The sequence below is a fragment of the Syngnathus typhle genome, linkage group LG7 (assembly GCF_033458585.1).
Source record: "Syngnathus typhle isolate RoL2023-S1 ecotype Sweden linkage group LG7, RoL_Styp_1.0, whole genome shotgun sequence".
Taxonomy (NCBI): domain Eukaryota; kingdom Metazoa; phylum Chordata; class Actinopteri; order Syngnathiformes; family Syngnathidae; genus Syngnathus; species Syngnathus typhle.
In genome coordinates, this window is record NC_083744.1 from 10,069,465 (window position 1) to 10,088,018 (window position 18,554).

Here is an 18,554-nt window from a genome sequence, read left to right on the forward strand (position 1 = left end):
TACGCGGAGTGAAATTTGACGATTAATGGTTACTTGATAACTCAAAATTCACCATCCCAGTAAATTAGAATATATATGTTTCCAGTGGCACGGAATCAAAAGTGAGAATTTTCATCATTCATCATTGCCAATCGCTGTCAGGCTATCTCAACTATATTGTACAGGTGAAACATACGATGTGTACTGTGGGGGAATTAAAAAAAAAAAAAAAAGGAAGGAATGTTTGTATCAAAATATGTTTCATCAAGAAGCACTGGAATTTTCTTGCTTCCAGTAATTGTGTCTTCTGCCATCTGGCCATTGTCATTTCTGTTGTACTGTCTAGCGTTATGCTTCTATATTGCCTCGCTGTGGATGTAAATTGGGTCGGCTAAGTATTAATAGGGCTGCGTGTACATCAATCATGGAGACATGTAGCATCCTCATTGATTTGTCTGTTATCCATTGCAACTGAAACAATAATAGCGGCAATTCACTGGCCCTTATTACTAATTGCATTTCCATGTAGTTTTACCACACTGTGTTATTGACCTACTCTTGACATCACATTCATTTCTTCAGGATAGTCAGTTTTTTTTTTATCTGGACTAAATACTCTGCCGATAATGTATGTTCTGGAGTGACTTGTATATTTTTATTCATGTGCAATCGTATTCAAACCTATACGTAATCACTTTGCACAATGAGACGGCGCTTTACACTTCTTATTCAATAGTATTTGTTTGGCTTTTATTGAAATGATGTGGAGATACAGATGGATGGAATGCTTTAGCGCTTACATTTTCTGAAACGGATCCGTTTCCTGCATCAACCCTCAGGTCTCCTGAAATCTATCCAATCACCCAATGTCTTAGTTCAACACGTCAATGTCTTAATCTCTCCTAAAAAAATGAATGTACAATGGACAAACTGTGATGTTTCCCACGCGAGCTATTCACTTGAGGAGCTTTACAGTTTCGACTCCTAATGCGTTGCAGAAATGCTGTGGTATGTTGAAGTATGAACTGCAGGTAGTGCTTTGTTATTTGCTCGAAAGACTGAGCAGACTCTTTGTGCCTTAATCTAATCCGGACAACACAAATGCCTGGATTATTGTGATATCAGCAATGTACATATTACGATGACTGTGCCATTATTAATGTTTTTTTTCTCTTCTGTAAATCAGAGAATCTAGAATGACTAATTTGCAAATAAAGTTTACATTTTCTTACTATCTCGAGTCTGACAGTTGATGCCTATGGAACAGTCATGTCTAATTTTGCCATTATATCTCACTAGCATGCACTAGAAATAAACTGTATGGCCTATCAACAGTACTTTAAGGGTTTTTGAAGAAATATGCCTTTCACTATTTCACAACTACAATCATTTCTGCTGAATGCCTTTTCATGCATTTGAAACCAGGCTCCAGCTTCAGCTCAACCCTGCACTATAGAAAAAAACTGCTGGATTAATATCACATAATTGTAAATACAGCCGATGTTCCCATTGTTGCAAGTTCTTGTGGAAAAACAACTCAAGGAAAGAAAACCAAATATCCATTGGCAAAGTGAGTAATTACATTTTGTCTTAGAATTATGGCAAACACCCACATACTTTGGAGTCTGTCAATATGGAGCTTTGCACAACATGGCTGTGATCCTGAAATTCCATGTTTTTATTGAACCTCTTATTACTGAGTCGACTTTTCAATAACACCTATTTGAAATACTTATGAACCATTTTGTATAAAATAGTTGAATTCCAAGTGTTAGGCCAGCTTTATTTCTATCACATTTATAAAAAATATATATACGTATACATATATTTATGTTATAGTATGTATTGCTGTAAGAACTTTATCATAACGACAGCCGATTCTGTTCTTTTATTTTATCTAATGTTGCTGACTTCATTTAGATACGTACTAAGACGCAGTGCAATTTTAAACTACTAGGGTTTTTGCCGTTGTGTACTTAATGATGTGTCTGTGAATATAACCTGTATCCACCTGATTGCTGCTCATGTTTTTCAATATTAGAAACACTCTTCAGCTCTTTTCTCTCCTCATGTCACCCATATCACATATGCTGAAAACTTATTACGTTATCGCTACATTCTTGTAATCCTAATAAAGGCTATTTATAGTTAAGGGATCTTGAAGTGGGAAGGATTTGCTTATGGTAGTCACATTCAATCCATTCTCCACTGAGCCCCTCGTCCTGACCCTCTGGTTTTGGCTCCGGCCCCACTTGGGGCCATGGAGGGCTCACGTCTTTGCTACATTAAGACAGGTGCAGCTGGCTGGAGTCATGCGTGGTCCTTCTGTGCCAACAAACAAGCTCACGCTCTCCATTTACACCCTGGATTTAATCGCTCACATTCAGAAGGAGCTTTTTTAAATCTAGATAAGATGCCGGAAAGCAGCTCCATACAGTCAGCTGGTGAAGATCGGATGTGCCTGGGTGCCTCAATCCCTTTGCAGGATATATACATATGTGCTCAACCTCCCTATCCGTACAATAAATGAAGTTGTTGCATATAATCTCACAAACGCACGTCGACATAGATTCTACCAAACAAACAACAGTAAACTAACATTTCAATTATTTTTCTTTTCATGTAACATTCAACACAATTATCCACCATTATCCAACCATGCCAGAAAAACAAATGGTCCAGCAGGATCACAAATGAAGGCTGATAGTAACTGAGGAAAAACTGCTGCACAGAGCAGAATTGAATTGTTCTATTAAAAAAAAAAAAAAGGGACAGACAAGGTCACATCAGCTCTTCGTTTGGGGACGCAAAAGCTGTGCATGAATTAAGATGGTGACATGTGCAGGTTGCAGATCTCTCTCAAAGTCTACTTTTAGAAAGTGCAAGTCAAGGCTTTAAGTTTCAGTGTCTGCTCTTGAGCGAATGAGTTTTCCATCTTGCCAATTAAGTATACATCTGGAGTTCTTGTTCATAAAGATTTTTTTTTTTATTAAGGTTGCATGGATTTGTCTAACTTCTCATTTTTTTATTGTAATCAATGTTTTTATTCAGTAGCAACACTCATCAAATATTCCTGGGGTCATTGAGGGACAGCATAAATATTGCTTCATGTGTCCATAATGACAAACATAAATTTAGCTAAAGCCTTTTTGTATTTTCTTAATCAGCCAAACAGAGAGTTCCTCAGAGTAAGAGAGAAAGCGGACCTCAGTAACGCAATCTTGAAATGTTAGCCTGCTTTCGGAAGCCCAGGCCAGTGTGACATAAGGGTGGCTGTGAGTGAGAGTGAGTGAAAAGCCTACTGCCCACGTGGTAGATAGGAGCTCCAGAGACAACTGTTACAAGTTACCACTTCCTGCCCGTGCCCTTCTTGGACTTGTCACCTTGCGACACCTTTATTCATCTCCCATCAAAGTGAGTGACTGGCTGAACTTGCCCAGATGGCAAAAATGTGTTCTTAAAAGTATTATATATATATATATGCATGAAAAGTAATAATCAAATTACAGGCAAAATAGTCACTTTTGTTTAATATGGCTAAATAAGTGAAAACCTTCATCTTCACATTAGAAGCTGTCAACCAGAACTGCTCATGTTCAGTATACAAACAGCATAAGATACATGATTAAGGTAAAACCAGAAGTGACAGCTTACTTTTTATTCCTCGACTTCATTGATTTGACACGAGTCTAGCATACAAGTTTTCAAACAACTTTCCGACAATCACTTTATTGTTAAAACTTTTGGTATGCACCAGCTGCTTGTCGATTTTTGTTTTTTACTTACCTTAAATTAGAAGCAAACATATACAGCATCATCTTCAAAAACCATGCAGCAGTGTAAACATGAAAGTTGACAGATAAATCATACAATAACATGGCAAAGGGCATCAAAAATAGATCAGAAAAGTACTTAAACCAGGAAAAATATGCACAGCTACATCGGTTTCCTGTGCATTGCTAAAACTATAAATAAACTAAAAATAAATAAAATATACTAACATTAGAAACGCACGCTAAGGAAGACAACCACTCCATATACACAGGTGGACAGGAGAGATGTCCAAACCCCATTTTCTGTTACATGGATGATAAATGAACATTGATATGTGTTGAGAAAACCATTTCATTCATGGAGTGTACTACAACTAATTTGTTTAAGAGCAATTCCACCCCTATATTACATTGAATGCGTGAGGGACCGACATCCTTGATCACAGCTGCTGCATTCTACTGCATCTCAACTACTGTTGCACATGTACATGCTGGAAATAAAAGCACTTACTTATATGCCAAACTAGCAAAACCTGAGGATGAAAACAAAGGCAAACCTTTGTCGCTACATCATACAATCACACGCAACATGTTAAAAGAATGTGCTCGATTCAGAAAGGCATCGTGGGGCCCAATGATGGAAACAACCTTCTACAAGCAAGCTCACTTTCTGGCCCAAACCTGGTTTTCAAATGCTTGCAAATGTTACTAAATCAAGTTTGACAAGTTGGGAGTCGAGTGCAACGGTACAACTGCAACTAATGAAATGAAAGAAGACCGAAAAGAACTCAAACAATGAGACAAAGCAGCAAAAGATCTCTCACCGCATTGCAAATTAAAACTTTAAAAAGTGGATATTGCTCTGTACTTTGGTTGGCGGAAAGATCAGCGTGACGTCAGATCCGATCTCTCCTCCCTTTCTGCCCTTTTTACACAAGTGGTTTATCACTAAAGGCACTGGTGCGTAGCGTCCAGTAAATAGAAATGTTCTGCGCACAACCTGTAGCAAACGCCACTAGAATCCACAATTTGTCAGATGCGTACAGTCCACAAACACCTCACGCATAAAACGAAAGCAAGGTTTGTAAATGCAGCCCAATCAAACAGTCTTTCTTTTACTGCAACATCACGTAAAATAACCCAACCCTATATTTGATTCTGTACAGCTTCAGGAAGAATAGACAATCGATAGATCGAGCGGAGAAAGGGCGTCACTTAGAAACTTTGTTCTCGAGCTGGAAGAGGTCGAGTATGTCCAACATGGCCTGTCTGATGTTGGCGCCAAAACGGTGAGAGTCCTGTCGAGAAAAAACATGATATTCAAACAAAAAGAATGAATTGAATGAAATACAAGTGAGCGTACAGTTTCTGGGCTGGAGTGTTTGCTGGAGATGTGGAAGTTGATCAGGTTTTCTCCAACGATGATGTAAGACACACCATAACCATCATCAGCCACCTAGACGAGGGAAGAAAAAAAAAAAAAAAAGACAAGGTTCATCCAAATCTGCGGACTATGCCACTGTACTCTGCAGCAATCTGTTTTTTTTTTTTGGTAGATTTAGTTGAGTGAGGAGGTACCGGTCCAAAGCCGCCTCCAGATGACACATATTCAGGGTGTCTGACCAGGTCAAACAGCTCCACCTGCTGCAGCGGCGTCTGACTGGTGGACAGCCTCCACGGCTCAGACAGCACCTACAAAACAAAGACCTGAAAGTTATCATATTATAATATAAAATAAAAAATCTGTGTTAAAACTGTTATTACGACCCCCTCCCCATCGCAGGTTTTGATCTTGCAGGACAGCTTTTCCACAGGCTCATACCTCCTTGAGGAAGGGCGAGTCTTCCCCCAGGTATTTGGAAACCACGTAAAGACAGAAGAGGTGGCGATCAATGCCCATGCCAGTCATAGCCAGGCGGTACATGTTTTGGTGCTTCTCTGCAGCAAGTTTGAGCAACTTCAGACGTTGTTCTCTCTGAGAGAAAAGGTGTGTCGGTCTACATAAGCACAACATAATCCAAAACAGGGGAAGAAACTGGAGAGAAAGACATTTCTTACAGTCTCGTCTCTGATCATAGAATGGACGAAAGTGCACGTTTCCGAGGTGCAGGAGCGGACCGTTTCCGTTCGACCCTCACGGAACAAACGGGTCATGGAGGCTTCATAGGTCAGGCAGAACTTGCCCTTGTCCTGTTTGGTGATAGAAAATTCAAGTGGTTACTTTTTTTAAACAGACAGACAGACTACTACTTAAAGCACTGCAGCAGCCTGATTGTGGTACGGAAGTTGTGACTGCCCTCTGCTGGAATTTCAAGGATCTCTGACAGTTGTCATTGAAGCGTGTATAACCAAAAAATGAAAATGACCATTCCTCAGTGTTACGTTAATTCCAACAAAAGAACGAAAATACTGTGACTTTACAAACTCAACTAATGGGCAAAATGGTGACAAATAACATGGCATTGGTTTTATCATGACTATTAAACCCATCAGATTTTGTTTGGGTTTCAGAGTGGACCTCGTTTACATTTCAAAAACAAAGGATTAACCGACTAGATCTGTTGAACAGTGATGTCTTTGAAGAGAAAAAAAAACATCAGAGGTGAAATACAGCAGGCAATGTTTAGAAACATCCCCAAAGCTCATGAATTGACAATGTGTATCAAACTATTCTGGCCAAGGCGTTGAAAGTACAAACCCTGTAATGAGCCAACTGCAGGGCAATCTGGATGAAGGCATCAGGACTGGTACGGCACTTCTTGATGAGACCCTTGCCAAAATCATTGAAGGGGAAAATGTGGCTGTCCACGTCGTCTGCCAGAATCCTGGCAACTGTCAGCGAGCCGTCGATGATTCCTTGGCACTAAAAGTAATGCAAAGACGACATGCTTGCTTTAACATATCTACACTTTGATTCGCATAAAATGGATGCTGCTTTTGCGCTTTGCATACAAACGACTTGTGCGAGTAGTTATAGCAACCGGCAAGGGGGGGGGGGGGGGGGGGGAGTCATGTGGTCATGCAAATAGGGAACTGTAGTTTATCTTACCTCATCATTGATGTCCCATTGCAGTCTCTGCGGGGCAGGCAGGTTGGGATGGGGCTCCCCACAGCAGTGCCCATCTTCGGTATATCCAAGCTTAAATGGGTCCATGGAAAGCACATGCTGCAAAACAAATGCTGTTTAATGTTGAGCATTACTAGGACTTCAATCGTGTTTTAAAAACACAAAAACCCGACATGACTATCATGACCGACCTCCCACAGATGACCAATGATGGGAGCATCAGCCCAGGAGTGTTCAGCATTCAGCCCCATGGTTCCATTCTTAAAAACGATCAAGTTAAAGGATTTATCAAACCACCTAAATGGAAAGAAAAACATGTTTTGTGTATTCAACAGAGCTGTGCTGCATCCTTTATTTTGTTTCATGCATCTTTGGTACTACCTGTCGTAACACTTTCCGTGCAGCAGAGACTTTGCATAACTATCCAGAGACTTCACTGGGTTGCTTTCTTCGAATCGCTGCTCTGTTTCATCCAGTGTCACAAAGAAGGCTGCCTTCTCAATGGCGTCCAGAGACTGCTTGTTCTTGCCACGGCTGAAGTAGGTGTCGCGGCACTTTGCCCATGGTGTCCTGCAAAGAGAGAATGGACGGAAAGAAAATAGCAGCGCAATGCAGCATACTAAGAGGGTTTATTTATTATTTTACTTGCACATTTTTTTCCACCCAGCTACAATAAGACTGGAAAAATACAAAATGAACACATAAGTAAAAATGCATTCGATTTGTTACTCTTTGTAGAAAGTGTAGAAAATTTAATGCTTTACTTCAGTTGGCAGTTATAACAATAGTTATCTTTTTGTCACACTTCTGTCAGTCCTATATGCCTGATGATGGGAAAACATTGAAGCGTGACAAACATGAAATAAACAAATAAATAAATACATACATAAATAAGGGGGCACCCCTTTTTCATACCATTTATACTGGAGCACTCTCCATTTCTTAATAAACCAGAATTTTTTCAACAGAATTGGGGGAAAAAGCTAGAAGATTGTACCCTCCTCATGGCATTTCTTCTGCATAGGTCCAGAGGCCCTAATTAAGTATTCAGGTGTATTCCAGATAAAAAATAAACCCAACACTATCAGTACCTGTCCCCTGCAGTAAGTGCAGCGAGCCTCTCCTCTCCTGGCGCGGGCTCCGACCGGTCAGCCAGGATCCTTTCCATCTGCTGTTCGATCTCCCGTGGCAAGAGAAGCCTTCCATCATAAAACATCCACACCTTGTAGAAGCGCCCTTTGTGGTACACGGCTATGTGTTTGCTCTCATTCGTGTGCTGAAGGACATCTAGAGGAGAAGTACAAATTGTAAGTTGCAGAAGGGCGGAGTCAGAGAGGAACAGCAGTGTTGTTTTAGCTCTTTACCTGTGTCATCTATCGGGCCTCACTAATTTGATCTGCAGTGCAATCACAAAGTTTTCTGGCCATTTGTATCACCTTAGAGATGTTTATGCAATTTGAACTCAACGCCCAAATTTTCTTGACAATAATAGGTTGTATGCGCCCCCCGCCCTCCCCTACGCTAAACACGGTATTCTGTTTGTTGAAAAGTTAAAGTTAGTTCAACTTCATTTAAGGTATTCCAGTCAGATCGAATACAATAAGACAAATTTAAGAAGCTCATGTTGCTTTCTGAAAACATCTTTTATGGGATACTCAGGACACCAATTTCACACATACGCAATCATTAAAGTGTAAAAATTAAAGTGGACCAGAAGACTTTCTGAATGCACTTAACAGTAAATATGATCTTAGGGGAATAAAATGCTGTTCATTTTGGATGCAACATTTACTGCAACAATTTAAAATATACATGTAGCTCTCATGGGATCAAACGACGGTGGAAAACAAAGTCATTGAGATCATCTAAAAGGAAACGAGAAGGGACTACCTGAGTGAAAAGTGGAGGTTGAAATGGAGTACATGCGGGGAGGAGGAGGATGTAACATGGAAGTTTGATGCAAAGTTTGTTTGAACAGTATCGTGTAGCATCAAGACATACCGGTTTTGGTGCGTTCAAAGGAAACAAAAATTGATGGTTTTTGTGATGCTTGTAGTGTTCAAACAGCCACCAAACAAGGGAGGGTAGATACTAAGAAGAAACCCCAAAACACCAAGAACGACACATGCAGATTTGTCTGCTCTGCTCTGCTCTCCCACTTCCATCAATAAAAATGCTTGGTCTGCCAACCACTAGGAACATTTCATTTTAACAGTTAATGGGTTTAACAATTCATCGACTCCTATCAGCTCTTCTATATAGACCAAATCTACTATGACTACTTGACCGTTAAATCTTCCCGTCAATTCAAAATCAAACACGGAAGTCAATTAAACAGTTCCTTGCATTCATTTGAGGTTCACAAATGCCAATGAAATTGGTACATTGTGTAAAAGGTACCTGAGATACACATTGCTTGGATGCCATCATATATTGCTCCAAATCTAACATCAGCATTAATAGTGCCTTCACAAACACGCATTTACACATCCCGGATTCAGGCATTTGAAGTTACGCTAATAATCTTTGGCCCGGAGGATATGTCTAAAATTTCCAAAAATAATCTGAAATGTGGATTTGACAGATCACAGCACACTTTTCCACTATGCATCAATCAGTCCATCTCAGATGGGCACTGGCCGAGAGAAGCCGGCTGCGTTTCTGGGTATTGTTGATGTATGGCTATTATGTATATGAGTTTGTACGATTAGGACAAAGATCAAATCTGGCGTGCGTCCTCTTAAATTGATGTCAAGCGCTGTGTTTCAAGTTTTTTTTTTTTATTATTAATGCAAATGCCTCATCAATCAGCCTGTACTGAGAAGGTATTTGGGCACTTGGTAAAGTTGCTGAAGGTTTCCTGTTTTTTTGGCTGTCTTCAACCATTACAATGACACACTGGTGATAAAGATAAAGAGCTACCAGCTACCTTCGTGTCACCCCATAACAAATAGTACCCCATTTTGTCACAGAAAAGTGTCTATTAGTAGAACCATATTGAGAAAACCATACCTATCGTTGTTATTCAAAGCAATCGGAAAGGGGGGCTATGCGCATTACAGTACTGATGTGTCAAAAACGGAGGTATACAGAAGCACATCTCTAAACACAATGCAATACCTGCAAAAAATTAGCAACAGCGGAAGAAAAAAAAAAATACTGAGCAGCCCTGTCAGCTAAGAACAGGAAACTGAGGTTGCAGTCAAAGGCGGCTCAGTGCTGCATCACATTAACAGTTTTGCCTGGTGACTGTGGTGAATGGGTCATTTTTAGCCTCAGTCTGGGTTTCAATGCCACAGTCTACTTCCTGAAACAAAACTGAACTAAAATGACTTTGGCATTTAACACGTCTCAATCCAAGACAGTAGAGCTCCTCTGGGACTCATGGTCAAGTGTGGCATGCCATTCAGCAATAACCAAAATACACCACTTAACTGGTTTTATCAGATGAAATGCACACGATATAACCAACAAGGTGGCAATTAGTACTTAAGCATGGCACTTATCATTCATCACATTTATCATGCCAGGTCATGTCTTGCGGGTCTCAAATCACCATGTTATACAAAGAACCTGGTTCAGCCACATGCAAATTATTCACCACGTGTGCAAAGAGCAGAACACATGAGTATTACAAACTCTACTGGGTCAGAATTTTTCCACAGACAGACAAAATCGCCCAAGGAGAAGTACAGTCAGAATGGCGTGGAGGAGGCAACACTGCAGACTCTACCTGTGTCTACACCTGGGACACGACTGGTGTTGAACATACGCTCGTATTGGGAGGAACACATGGGGATAGTGTTTAGGAGCATGAGCTGAAACGCAAGAGGGGAGAGTCAAACAAATCGAGATGACATCCTAAATCACCATCATCCAGACAGAGCAGCAGACACAAACACCTACGGGGACAGAAGCATGGATGAAATGGAGAGGAAATGATGAGGATTGGTTTGAGAGGCAGCAGGAGGAACCTCAGCAGGCTGCCAGGGGAGAGGATTTATATAGGGACCAGAAACCAATGACCACCCTTTCAATTCCAACCGCAAAGCCCTCTTATCGCCAATGTGAATACGTTTCAGAAATATACATCACCTATTACTTGTAGTCATCTTACAAGTCACATCTATGAAAGCCAATCAGAGATGGGATTGTTTCAGGGCTTGGCTGTCGAGAAAGAGACTAGAGTAGGCAAAGGTTTCCAATGGCTGCTGCCATTGTGATGGTTTGGGTCACAGGGAAGGGGTACGGTTCAGAGGGCATGGCACAGGTGCCCTCATCTTACCTGTCTCCAAACCGGGGATGCGGGTAGTGTTAAACATCCGCTCCCACTGAGCCGAACACAGAGGAACCTTGTTTGCCAGCAAGTATATCTAACGCAGCATCCGACACAGCGAAAGGACAAGACAGTAAAACACAGAACGTGAGTAAGCACATGCGCGGGGAGTTGTACAGAGTCATACGCTGAAGCTTTGCTGCTGAGGCCAGTGTGAGCTCACACAATATACTATTTATAAGAAATAAAAATAAAAAAGTGCCAAAATTTCTTTAGGCGTCTAGAAATGTACATCATGCGGGTTGGTGGGGGGGTGTATAAGAAAAAGAAAATAGTGAAGGTAAAGCTGCAATACATCTGGCCATCAGGAAAATCATTACAATTCACACTTTCAACAGCACTCTGAAGAAACAGAAGGACAAGTGTTGAGCATTGCGAACATGAAAACACAAACTACCGCTGAATTTATTTGACTAAGGAATCATTTAGATAGTCAAGCATTAAGTAAGAATGTTAGACTCACTGGCTTGATCTGAGCTCGGTCGAGCCTCCTCCTGTAGATCATGAGGGCATGAATGGCATTACCTGCTCTGGCAGCCTGAACTGAGGTGGGGAACACATAAAGGAAGTCCTGGAGGGAGAAGAAGTTGTTTGGCAGAATGAAACTCTCTTATCAGACTTCTACTGCTTCACAAACAAATAACTGAGTTTTTCCTACCATAGCATAGTAGTTGCTGTTCACCATGATGGGCCCCCGACCTCTAAGGTAAATATACTCTTCCCACCAGTCACTGACCTGTGATGATGCAGGAGAAGAATGACAGAGACAAACATCAGGTAATACTATGAAGAACGTTCAATCGATAGCAATTTGAAAGGGTAAAAGAATTCTTTACAACTCACATAATTGGAGGCCCACCATGACTTCAGTTTTAGGTACCACTGCAATCTAGGACCCAGTTTCATCTCAAAGTCTTTAGCCAGTCCCGTCATCCGTTCAAATTGTTCATCATCCATTAGTGGGCGGACTGACTCGAGGTACTAAGCATTAAAACAACACATAAGGAAAAGGTAACGGTTAACAAAGTGTACACCATAAGTGAGTAAAAAAAGTAGAGCTGCAATGTTTTTTATTGCAAGGATGCAAAAAGGGCAGATGACAACATACTAGCCAATAAGGATACGACATAGCTAAGCCTATAATAGCGGGAACAAAAGGAATGAACTTTGATCTCCTGTTAGTTTCAAAGGATCGGACAAAAAAGATTGGAGAAGAAAACAATGACCCTTTTCCTTTTTTTAAAACGTACCCTTCTGCAGGTATCATTTACAGGTGGAACAGGCAGCCGCGGCAAGGAGCTCTGGAAACTATAGAGCATGGGTTTCCTTCCAGAGAACACCTTAACTAACAACTGGAAAAGAAAAGCAGTATTGCTCAGTTAAATGCAGTGGTATCAAAAAGAACAGTCAACAAAAATAGTGTTAAAAATCAACGTTAAACTGCTTACAAATCAGGCCATAGTGGGAACATAATTTCGATTTCTTTGTGTCTTGGCATGTGAAGAAATTGACAATAAAGCAGACTTTGACTTTGAGGTTTAACTAACGCTGCAAAGAAATCCTTAAAAGGATAATAAAAACTAAATGCTCCAGGGCAATAAGGGCAAATCCGGTTAAAAATGTGGTCATTTTGAGTCATCGGAAGTAAAAACGTCAAGCATGAAAAAATTGTCTTTCAAAATGTCTATCGTTAGGCATGTGGAGACAGCTAATACAAGAACATTGCTCACCATCCACAATCGAGTCGACCAGGATACCGAGCCGTGGCGCGCATACATCCAGCCATGCCACGACAACAGGCACTTGAGGACATTCCTCATGATCATGATGATGGTCACCCATAGACCTGTGCCCACCAAGACCCCACCAACAATCTTCTGGCTGTCTGTCGACATATATTTACTGTGCAGGAAAAACAGAAAAAGGAGAAGCCCTGGTCTGAAAAGTGATTCAAACATATGGTACGTATGAAATTTCTACTGTCCAATTTATTTGGCACATAGTTGTTGTCATTAAGGAGCTTACCTAATAGGCATGTGTTGTCCCAGTTTGGCAATCAAGCCAAGCGATGGATCCAGTTGTTTGTATTTATTGTAGGACATGTAAGACACGACCACAACCATGAAGCCACCTGGGCTGCCTGGGTACACACCAGTCATTACTCCATTCTGTGGAGGTTTAGACAGGAATAACAAGGTCAAGGGGAGCCAGGACACAAATACAATGATTTGTAGTATTATAGTGGGGTTGGTGAATACGAAGACAATGTTATCAGTTTATTATGTTTGAGTAACTTGATATAGTGGTGAGTAAAGAGTTGAAGGACAAACACTGCAACAGAGAATTGACACCCAAGGCATTTGTGAGTGAGTAGCCTTCGAAAGGGATTGGGAGCATGTTAATATACAACAATCGACACAATCGTAAAGAACAATGTGGTCAAACGTTTCTTCAATGAAGCAATTTAGTATTTCCAAAACAAAATAAGATCAATATTGTATAAGTTAGTCATAGGATTCAGGATTTTAGTAAGTGCATTTGGGAAGGGCCAGACTGGTTCAAAGGTCGAACTTTGCCTCAGTGACGCAAACAGAGTGGCGCTCACCTTGAAACGAATGAATCTTTTCTTCCACGAGTGAAGACCAGAGAGGTAGATTTGGCGCAGAGCCTCATGGCACAGCTGCAGATCGATGCCATCTGGGGTGACAGTGAACTGAAAGGCCACTGCCTGGTGAGCTTCTGCCATGGTGGCTGCTTCTGTGGAAAGTTACTGAAGGAAACACAAAGTGAAAGAATGCCCTCATTATCATGAAGTAAACAGAGATGCAGAGGCATACCTGCCGCAATTTATTTTCAACTTTTAATAGATAAGCACTGATATGGAAGGCTTTAAAGTGTGATAAAAAGGATGCAATGCACAATGAAGGTTGTTCGGTCTCGAACCTTTATCGTTGTTGCCGCTTTATAAGTGTATGATTACGTTAAGCCTTTGAATGTAGCCTCGCCGTTGCTGTGTATGAATGTAGGGTCATGTTTGGTATGTTGTCCTTGTGCCATCAAGGTGAGCAAAGATAGTCACGGGACTCACGTCAGACCTCTGTCCATTGTAAAACCGATGGTCCAAGTGTTTTGGTCTATGTGAGAGCAACAATATTCTAGAGTTCTGGTAAACATGTGTCTAAAAAGTAACATCAGCTTGGAATTAAAGTTATAATGATGGAGAAAAAAACAACAACCCTTCGTCAGGCAATAGGGAGCTTTACGCTTGGCGCTCTTAAAGTGAACTGGACAATGCTGGTGTGATTGGGGAGTTTTCTTTTTTTTTTTTTTTTTTAATACAGTGCCATGTGCCGTCAATCCAATAGGAGAAGTTTTGTTTTGTTTTTTACTGAGGAGCTGAAGAGATTTTAGACAACTAGTTTAAACAGAGGCTCTTTGTGATCACCAAATGCAATGTTGAGACTTGAGAGAAAAGTGTTCATTGTCAACAGGTTCCTGCAAGCTGCTCAAGAAAGGGTATCATTATCCACCACACTGTTCCCGCTATAAAAACCGGTTAGACAAATGTGTCATCTCCTACATTAAAGCTCTTCCAGAGTAGAGTATCGTCTATATGGCCTCGAGGTTTATGTCAGCAGCTCCAGACCATGCACGCCAATCAAATTCCCACTGTCAGGGTTCTCACTCTTTTCTTAAAATTGTTTTCCAGGAATTACCAGGAACTCCTGCACTTTTTAACTGCCACAGTATGATTGAAGTTATCACGACAAGCACAAATAAATAACACCCTTAATCTTTGGAGATTTATTTTCTACAATTGGACAATGACATTGCAGTCGGTGGCATCATGGAAAAGATGCCAAACTGAAATTATTATTTGCTGACAAAAAAATTACTAGGTGGCTTTGTAAAGCACTTTGGATAACATGGCGTAGATAAAACGATATAGAAGTGTACTCAATTTACTGTTATGCTCAAATTTGATTTTTATCGTTTGGTCTATGGTCTGTTTTCCGGCAAAAGTAATTCAAGTTCAATTGGGATTTATTGGTTAAACGCTAAATGAATGCGGATTGCAGGGTGATCTCTATTTAACACAGTCAAGTTAAACTGGATATCTTGGCCTTACAAACCAAGGAAATAGGCAATGGTCTGCGTTGTCAAGACAGTCAAAGTGCATTCAACCAGTATCACTGTGTTTATTCTGTCAGATCATGCTCTCGTATCAGACGCTTGCTCGATCACCTGCTCGTTTGCTGTCTGTCACAATGTACCCTACACAAATCCGAAACATTTGTTGCGGCTTCGAGTCACGACGAGGGGCAATTTTTGTTTTCCAATGGTGTTTTTATTCCTCTTCAACGTCTCTCCCATACAGAGCCGCCTTTTTCACGTCCGCACGCCTTTTTCACATGCGCGCACGGAGCGCGGTGGTGCGTTTACGGGCAGTCGGAGAAATCAACGCCAACAAAAAAAATTACATCCAGCCTAGTTAAGACCATACCAAAGACTATAAAAATGGGACCCATTGCCTCCCTGCGTGTGTGACGATCATTGGGACTTAAAAAAAATAATAATAATAATAAATAAAAGATTTTAAATTCATAAAAATTGGGTGCGTATTATACATGGGTACAGGCTTTTTTTCCAGCATCAGCATGCCATTTTTAGGGTGCGTATTATGCATGGGGGCGCATTATACACGGAAAAAAACGGTATACAATTTTATGCTGTATGGTAAATACTGCTCTGTTTATAAATGCGTTAGCCTAAGCGCTCCCATGCTTTACGGCTGTCTGGTGCAAGAAAAACCTGCATTTGAATAATCTTTTAAATTGGGACGTGCAATACAAGAGATTATCCCGACAGGGAAAAGCTCAGGATGAAAATGACAGGGGGAAAGTCCATGCTGAAGGACACGGTCGCGTGGACATTTTCAATCTGAAAGCAGCGTCTCCGCAGACCGTTCCTCCCCCACCTGATCACATGATCCAGCCTTCACTGCGGAAACTGGGGGAAAGGTCGCACTGGAGAGCCGCTCGCTTGGATACAGAGGGAAAACCGGGAAAATCACGAGCAAACACTCCCGTGCATGCCTACAGAAGCGTGTATCGATACACTGCATACACTTTGCAGATGCATAAATCTAGCTAAGTCGGCAATATTTCTAAAAAATGTACCCATGGCAACCACCCCCACTATCATCGTGTGCGTTTGCATTACAGATCTTATCATTCCGTCATCATTAATCACGATTAAAAGATGCCGTCAGAGCCAAGCTCCTCCAGAAACACGTAATTTTATCAGCAAAGACGCACAACATACGTGGTTGCCATTCGGTAATTGCACGCTATGGGAGGCAAGACTTGACCACGTGGTACATCCGAAACTGGGTCAATAGTTTGCACCCCGATGTCAATAAACTATATGCTAGGCTTTCCGTGCAACAATGCAGCCTTCTTGAAGATAAACCTCTCAAGTGGATCGTTGATACACAAGTCCGAACCGCAACACTACAGCGCCTTTTTGTTGACGTGAAGGAACAGGTGAAACTATAGATTAATGCCTAGTTTATGACTCGTTTAGTCGCATCACGGGCCACCGTGTTGCAAAGCCCTAATGCAATTAATTATTACCGAACGATCGAGTGCCCTATGTTTGTCTTTGACAATGAATGACCTCTATTTGCACCATTGCCTACATACGTGTTGGGAGGACATCTTACCCTCGTGATAGCTGCCCAGCACCTGGACAATGACCGAGGAGTGTTTGAAAATGATTAACAAAAAGGCCTGCCGTCTAAATTTAGCAACATATGGAAGTATGATGAGTGGATGCTAATGAGTAGGATTTCTTACTCTAACAGCGGAAATGCGTTTTGTCTGACTCGTACTAAATTTGGAATATTTCCCCTCCGCCAAATGGCCACATTGCACCAACAACTTAAGTCTCATATTCAAATGGACCATATTCCACCACATCCGAAAGCGTTTGTCATCAAATCCTTCGCAGGCAAATTTTATGAGCGCTTTCCAAACTGCAAAGTGGGCAAGGCAAGATTGCGTTAAATGACGATGAAACGGAGCGCTTTTACTCACCAAGCCCTCCTACGAATCCGAGATTTTGTGTGCAAGACTTTGGCGTCTGCACACAATGGGACACCGTTCGGCGGCTGAGCTTCTATATCGCTAACGTTGACATAAGTAAGGTACACGAATGAGAGCCTGTATACAACGCCTACTTCTTTTGCTACGTCACTTGCGTCCCGAGTGAAACAGCGCCACTAAGAGGACCATCCCGGTATTGTAAGGACACGAAAAGGTGACGTCAGGATTTTTTCTGTCCGTTTTCTGTGCTCGACTCTGCTTCACGATCTTGTCAATAAAGCACTATCCAGCCGCATTTCTAACAGAATAAATACATTTTTTTGTCTTGATTTATTCACAACTCTGATGTTTGAAGCTAATAAGCGTACAGTCAACTTTTCAACCCATTCACACTTAACATGATCTCACTCTTGCTATTCTTCAAAACTTTTTTTTATATCGACCAATATTTTTCAAAAAGATAAAAGATAAAGAGGCAGGGATTTATTGTACTTCATAGCTTTGGTGACACATTTGTTTGGTAGTGTGCCGCTTTTTTCCAATTTTGCCTCTGCAGCTCCAAATATAGTTCAAAATACCATGGATTTTTGCAACGATTCATAAGTGACAAGAACTTTTAAAAAGTGCATCAATCAATCAATCAATCAGAGTCAGGCAGTTGACAAAAGACAAGTGCGTCTCAGTAGTGAAGTTTATTTTAGTCGTTAAATTCAAAAGTGAACTTTCAATCCCTAGTACGATAAATAAAATACATTTATTGTATACTGAATATATACAATATGGCTTTCGCTTCTTGAACTGATCAAGTGAAATTCAAATTCAAACGATACAGTGTTTTAATTTATTGAGACGTGCCTGTCTTATGAACACAAATCCTCGCTAGGGGGCGACATAGATTGACGCTTATAAACCAATCGTTGAAAACATAAAAATACAGGTACTCTATAGCGGTTTCACAACAGCTACAAGGCATGACAATAATACTGTAAATATATGTTGAATAAAGTTGGGCCTTTTGAGTGAGGATGCTTTTTCAACGCAGTTGCACAAGTTCACACACCCTCTTATAAATGAGGACGTGGCAAAACCATTTTCGTTCGGCAGATGGAACAGACCAATGGCATTTCAATTCGTCATTGGAAACATTGTTTGATACACGAGTAAATTCAGTTAGGACCTTCCTCAATGCTCACGGAACGATTTAAACTTGACCAACCCCGTAAAACTGTTTTTTTAGCAATAGAGGGCGCTAAATGATTTGACATGCATATTTAGGAGCGTGACATTTCCAC

At 41.0% G+C, this 18,554-nt stretch overlaps 1 protein-coding gene across 2 annotated transcripts; it reads right to left on the reverse strand.

Annotated features, from left to right (window-relative positions):
- Nucleotides 1–3,482: 3,482 nt before the first annotated feature.
- cpt1ab (carnitine palmitoyltransferase 1Ab (liver)) lies at nucleotides 3,483–17,415 on the reverse strand. 2 transcript variants are annotated; one of them, XM_061282906.1, is made up of 19 exons: nucleotides 17,254–17,415; nucleotides 13,761–13,925; nucleotides 13,181–13,323; nucleotides 12,886–13,057; nucleotides 12,406–12,507; nucleotides 11,999–12,136; nucleotides 11,814–11,891; nucleotides 11,619–11,726; nucleotides 11,105–11,192; nucleotides 7,911–8,106; nucleotides 7,201–7,389; nucleotides 7,011–7,116; nucleotides 6,802–6,918; nucleotides 6,451–6,615; nucleotides 5,811–5,942; nucleotides 5,575–5,727; nucleotides 5,331–5,444; nucleotides 5,116–5,208; nucleotides 3,483–5,050 (listed from the first exon to the last, which is right to left on the reverse strand). In XM_061282906.1, exons 2-19 carry the CDS (start codon nucleotides 13,899–13,901, stop codon nucleotides 4,964–4,966), a joined length of 2,322 nt encoding a protein of 773 aa, XP_061138890.1. In that variant the 5' UTR covers nucleotides 13,902–13,925; nucleotides 17,254–17,415; the 3' UTR covers nucleotides 3,483–4,963. The 2 variants fall into 2 exon arrangements, with proteins under 2 accessions (XP_061138890.1, XP_061138891.1); XM_061282907.1 differs by lacking the exon at nucleotides 11,105–11,192 and adding an exon at nucleotides 10,553–10,637 and having other exon boundaries at nucleotides 17,254–17,414.
- Nucleotides 17,416–18,554: the final 1,139 nt, after the last annotated feature.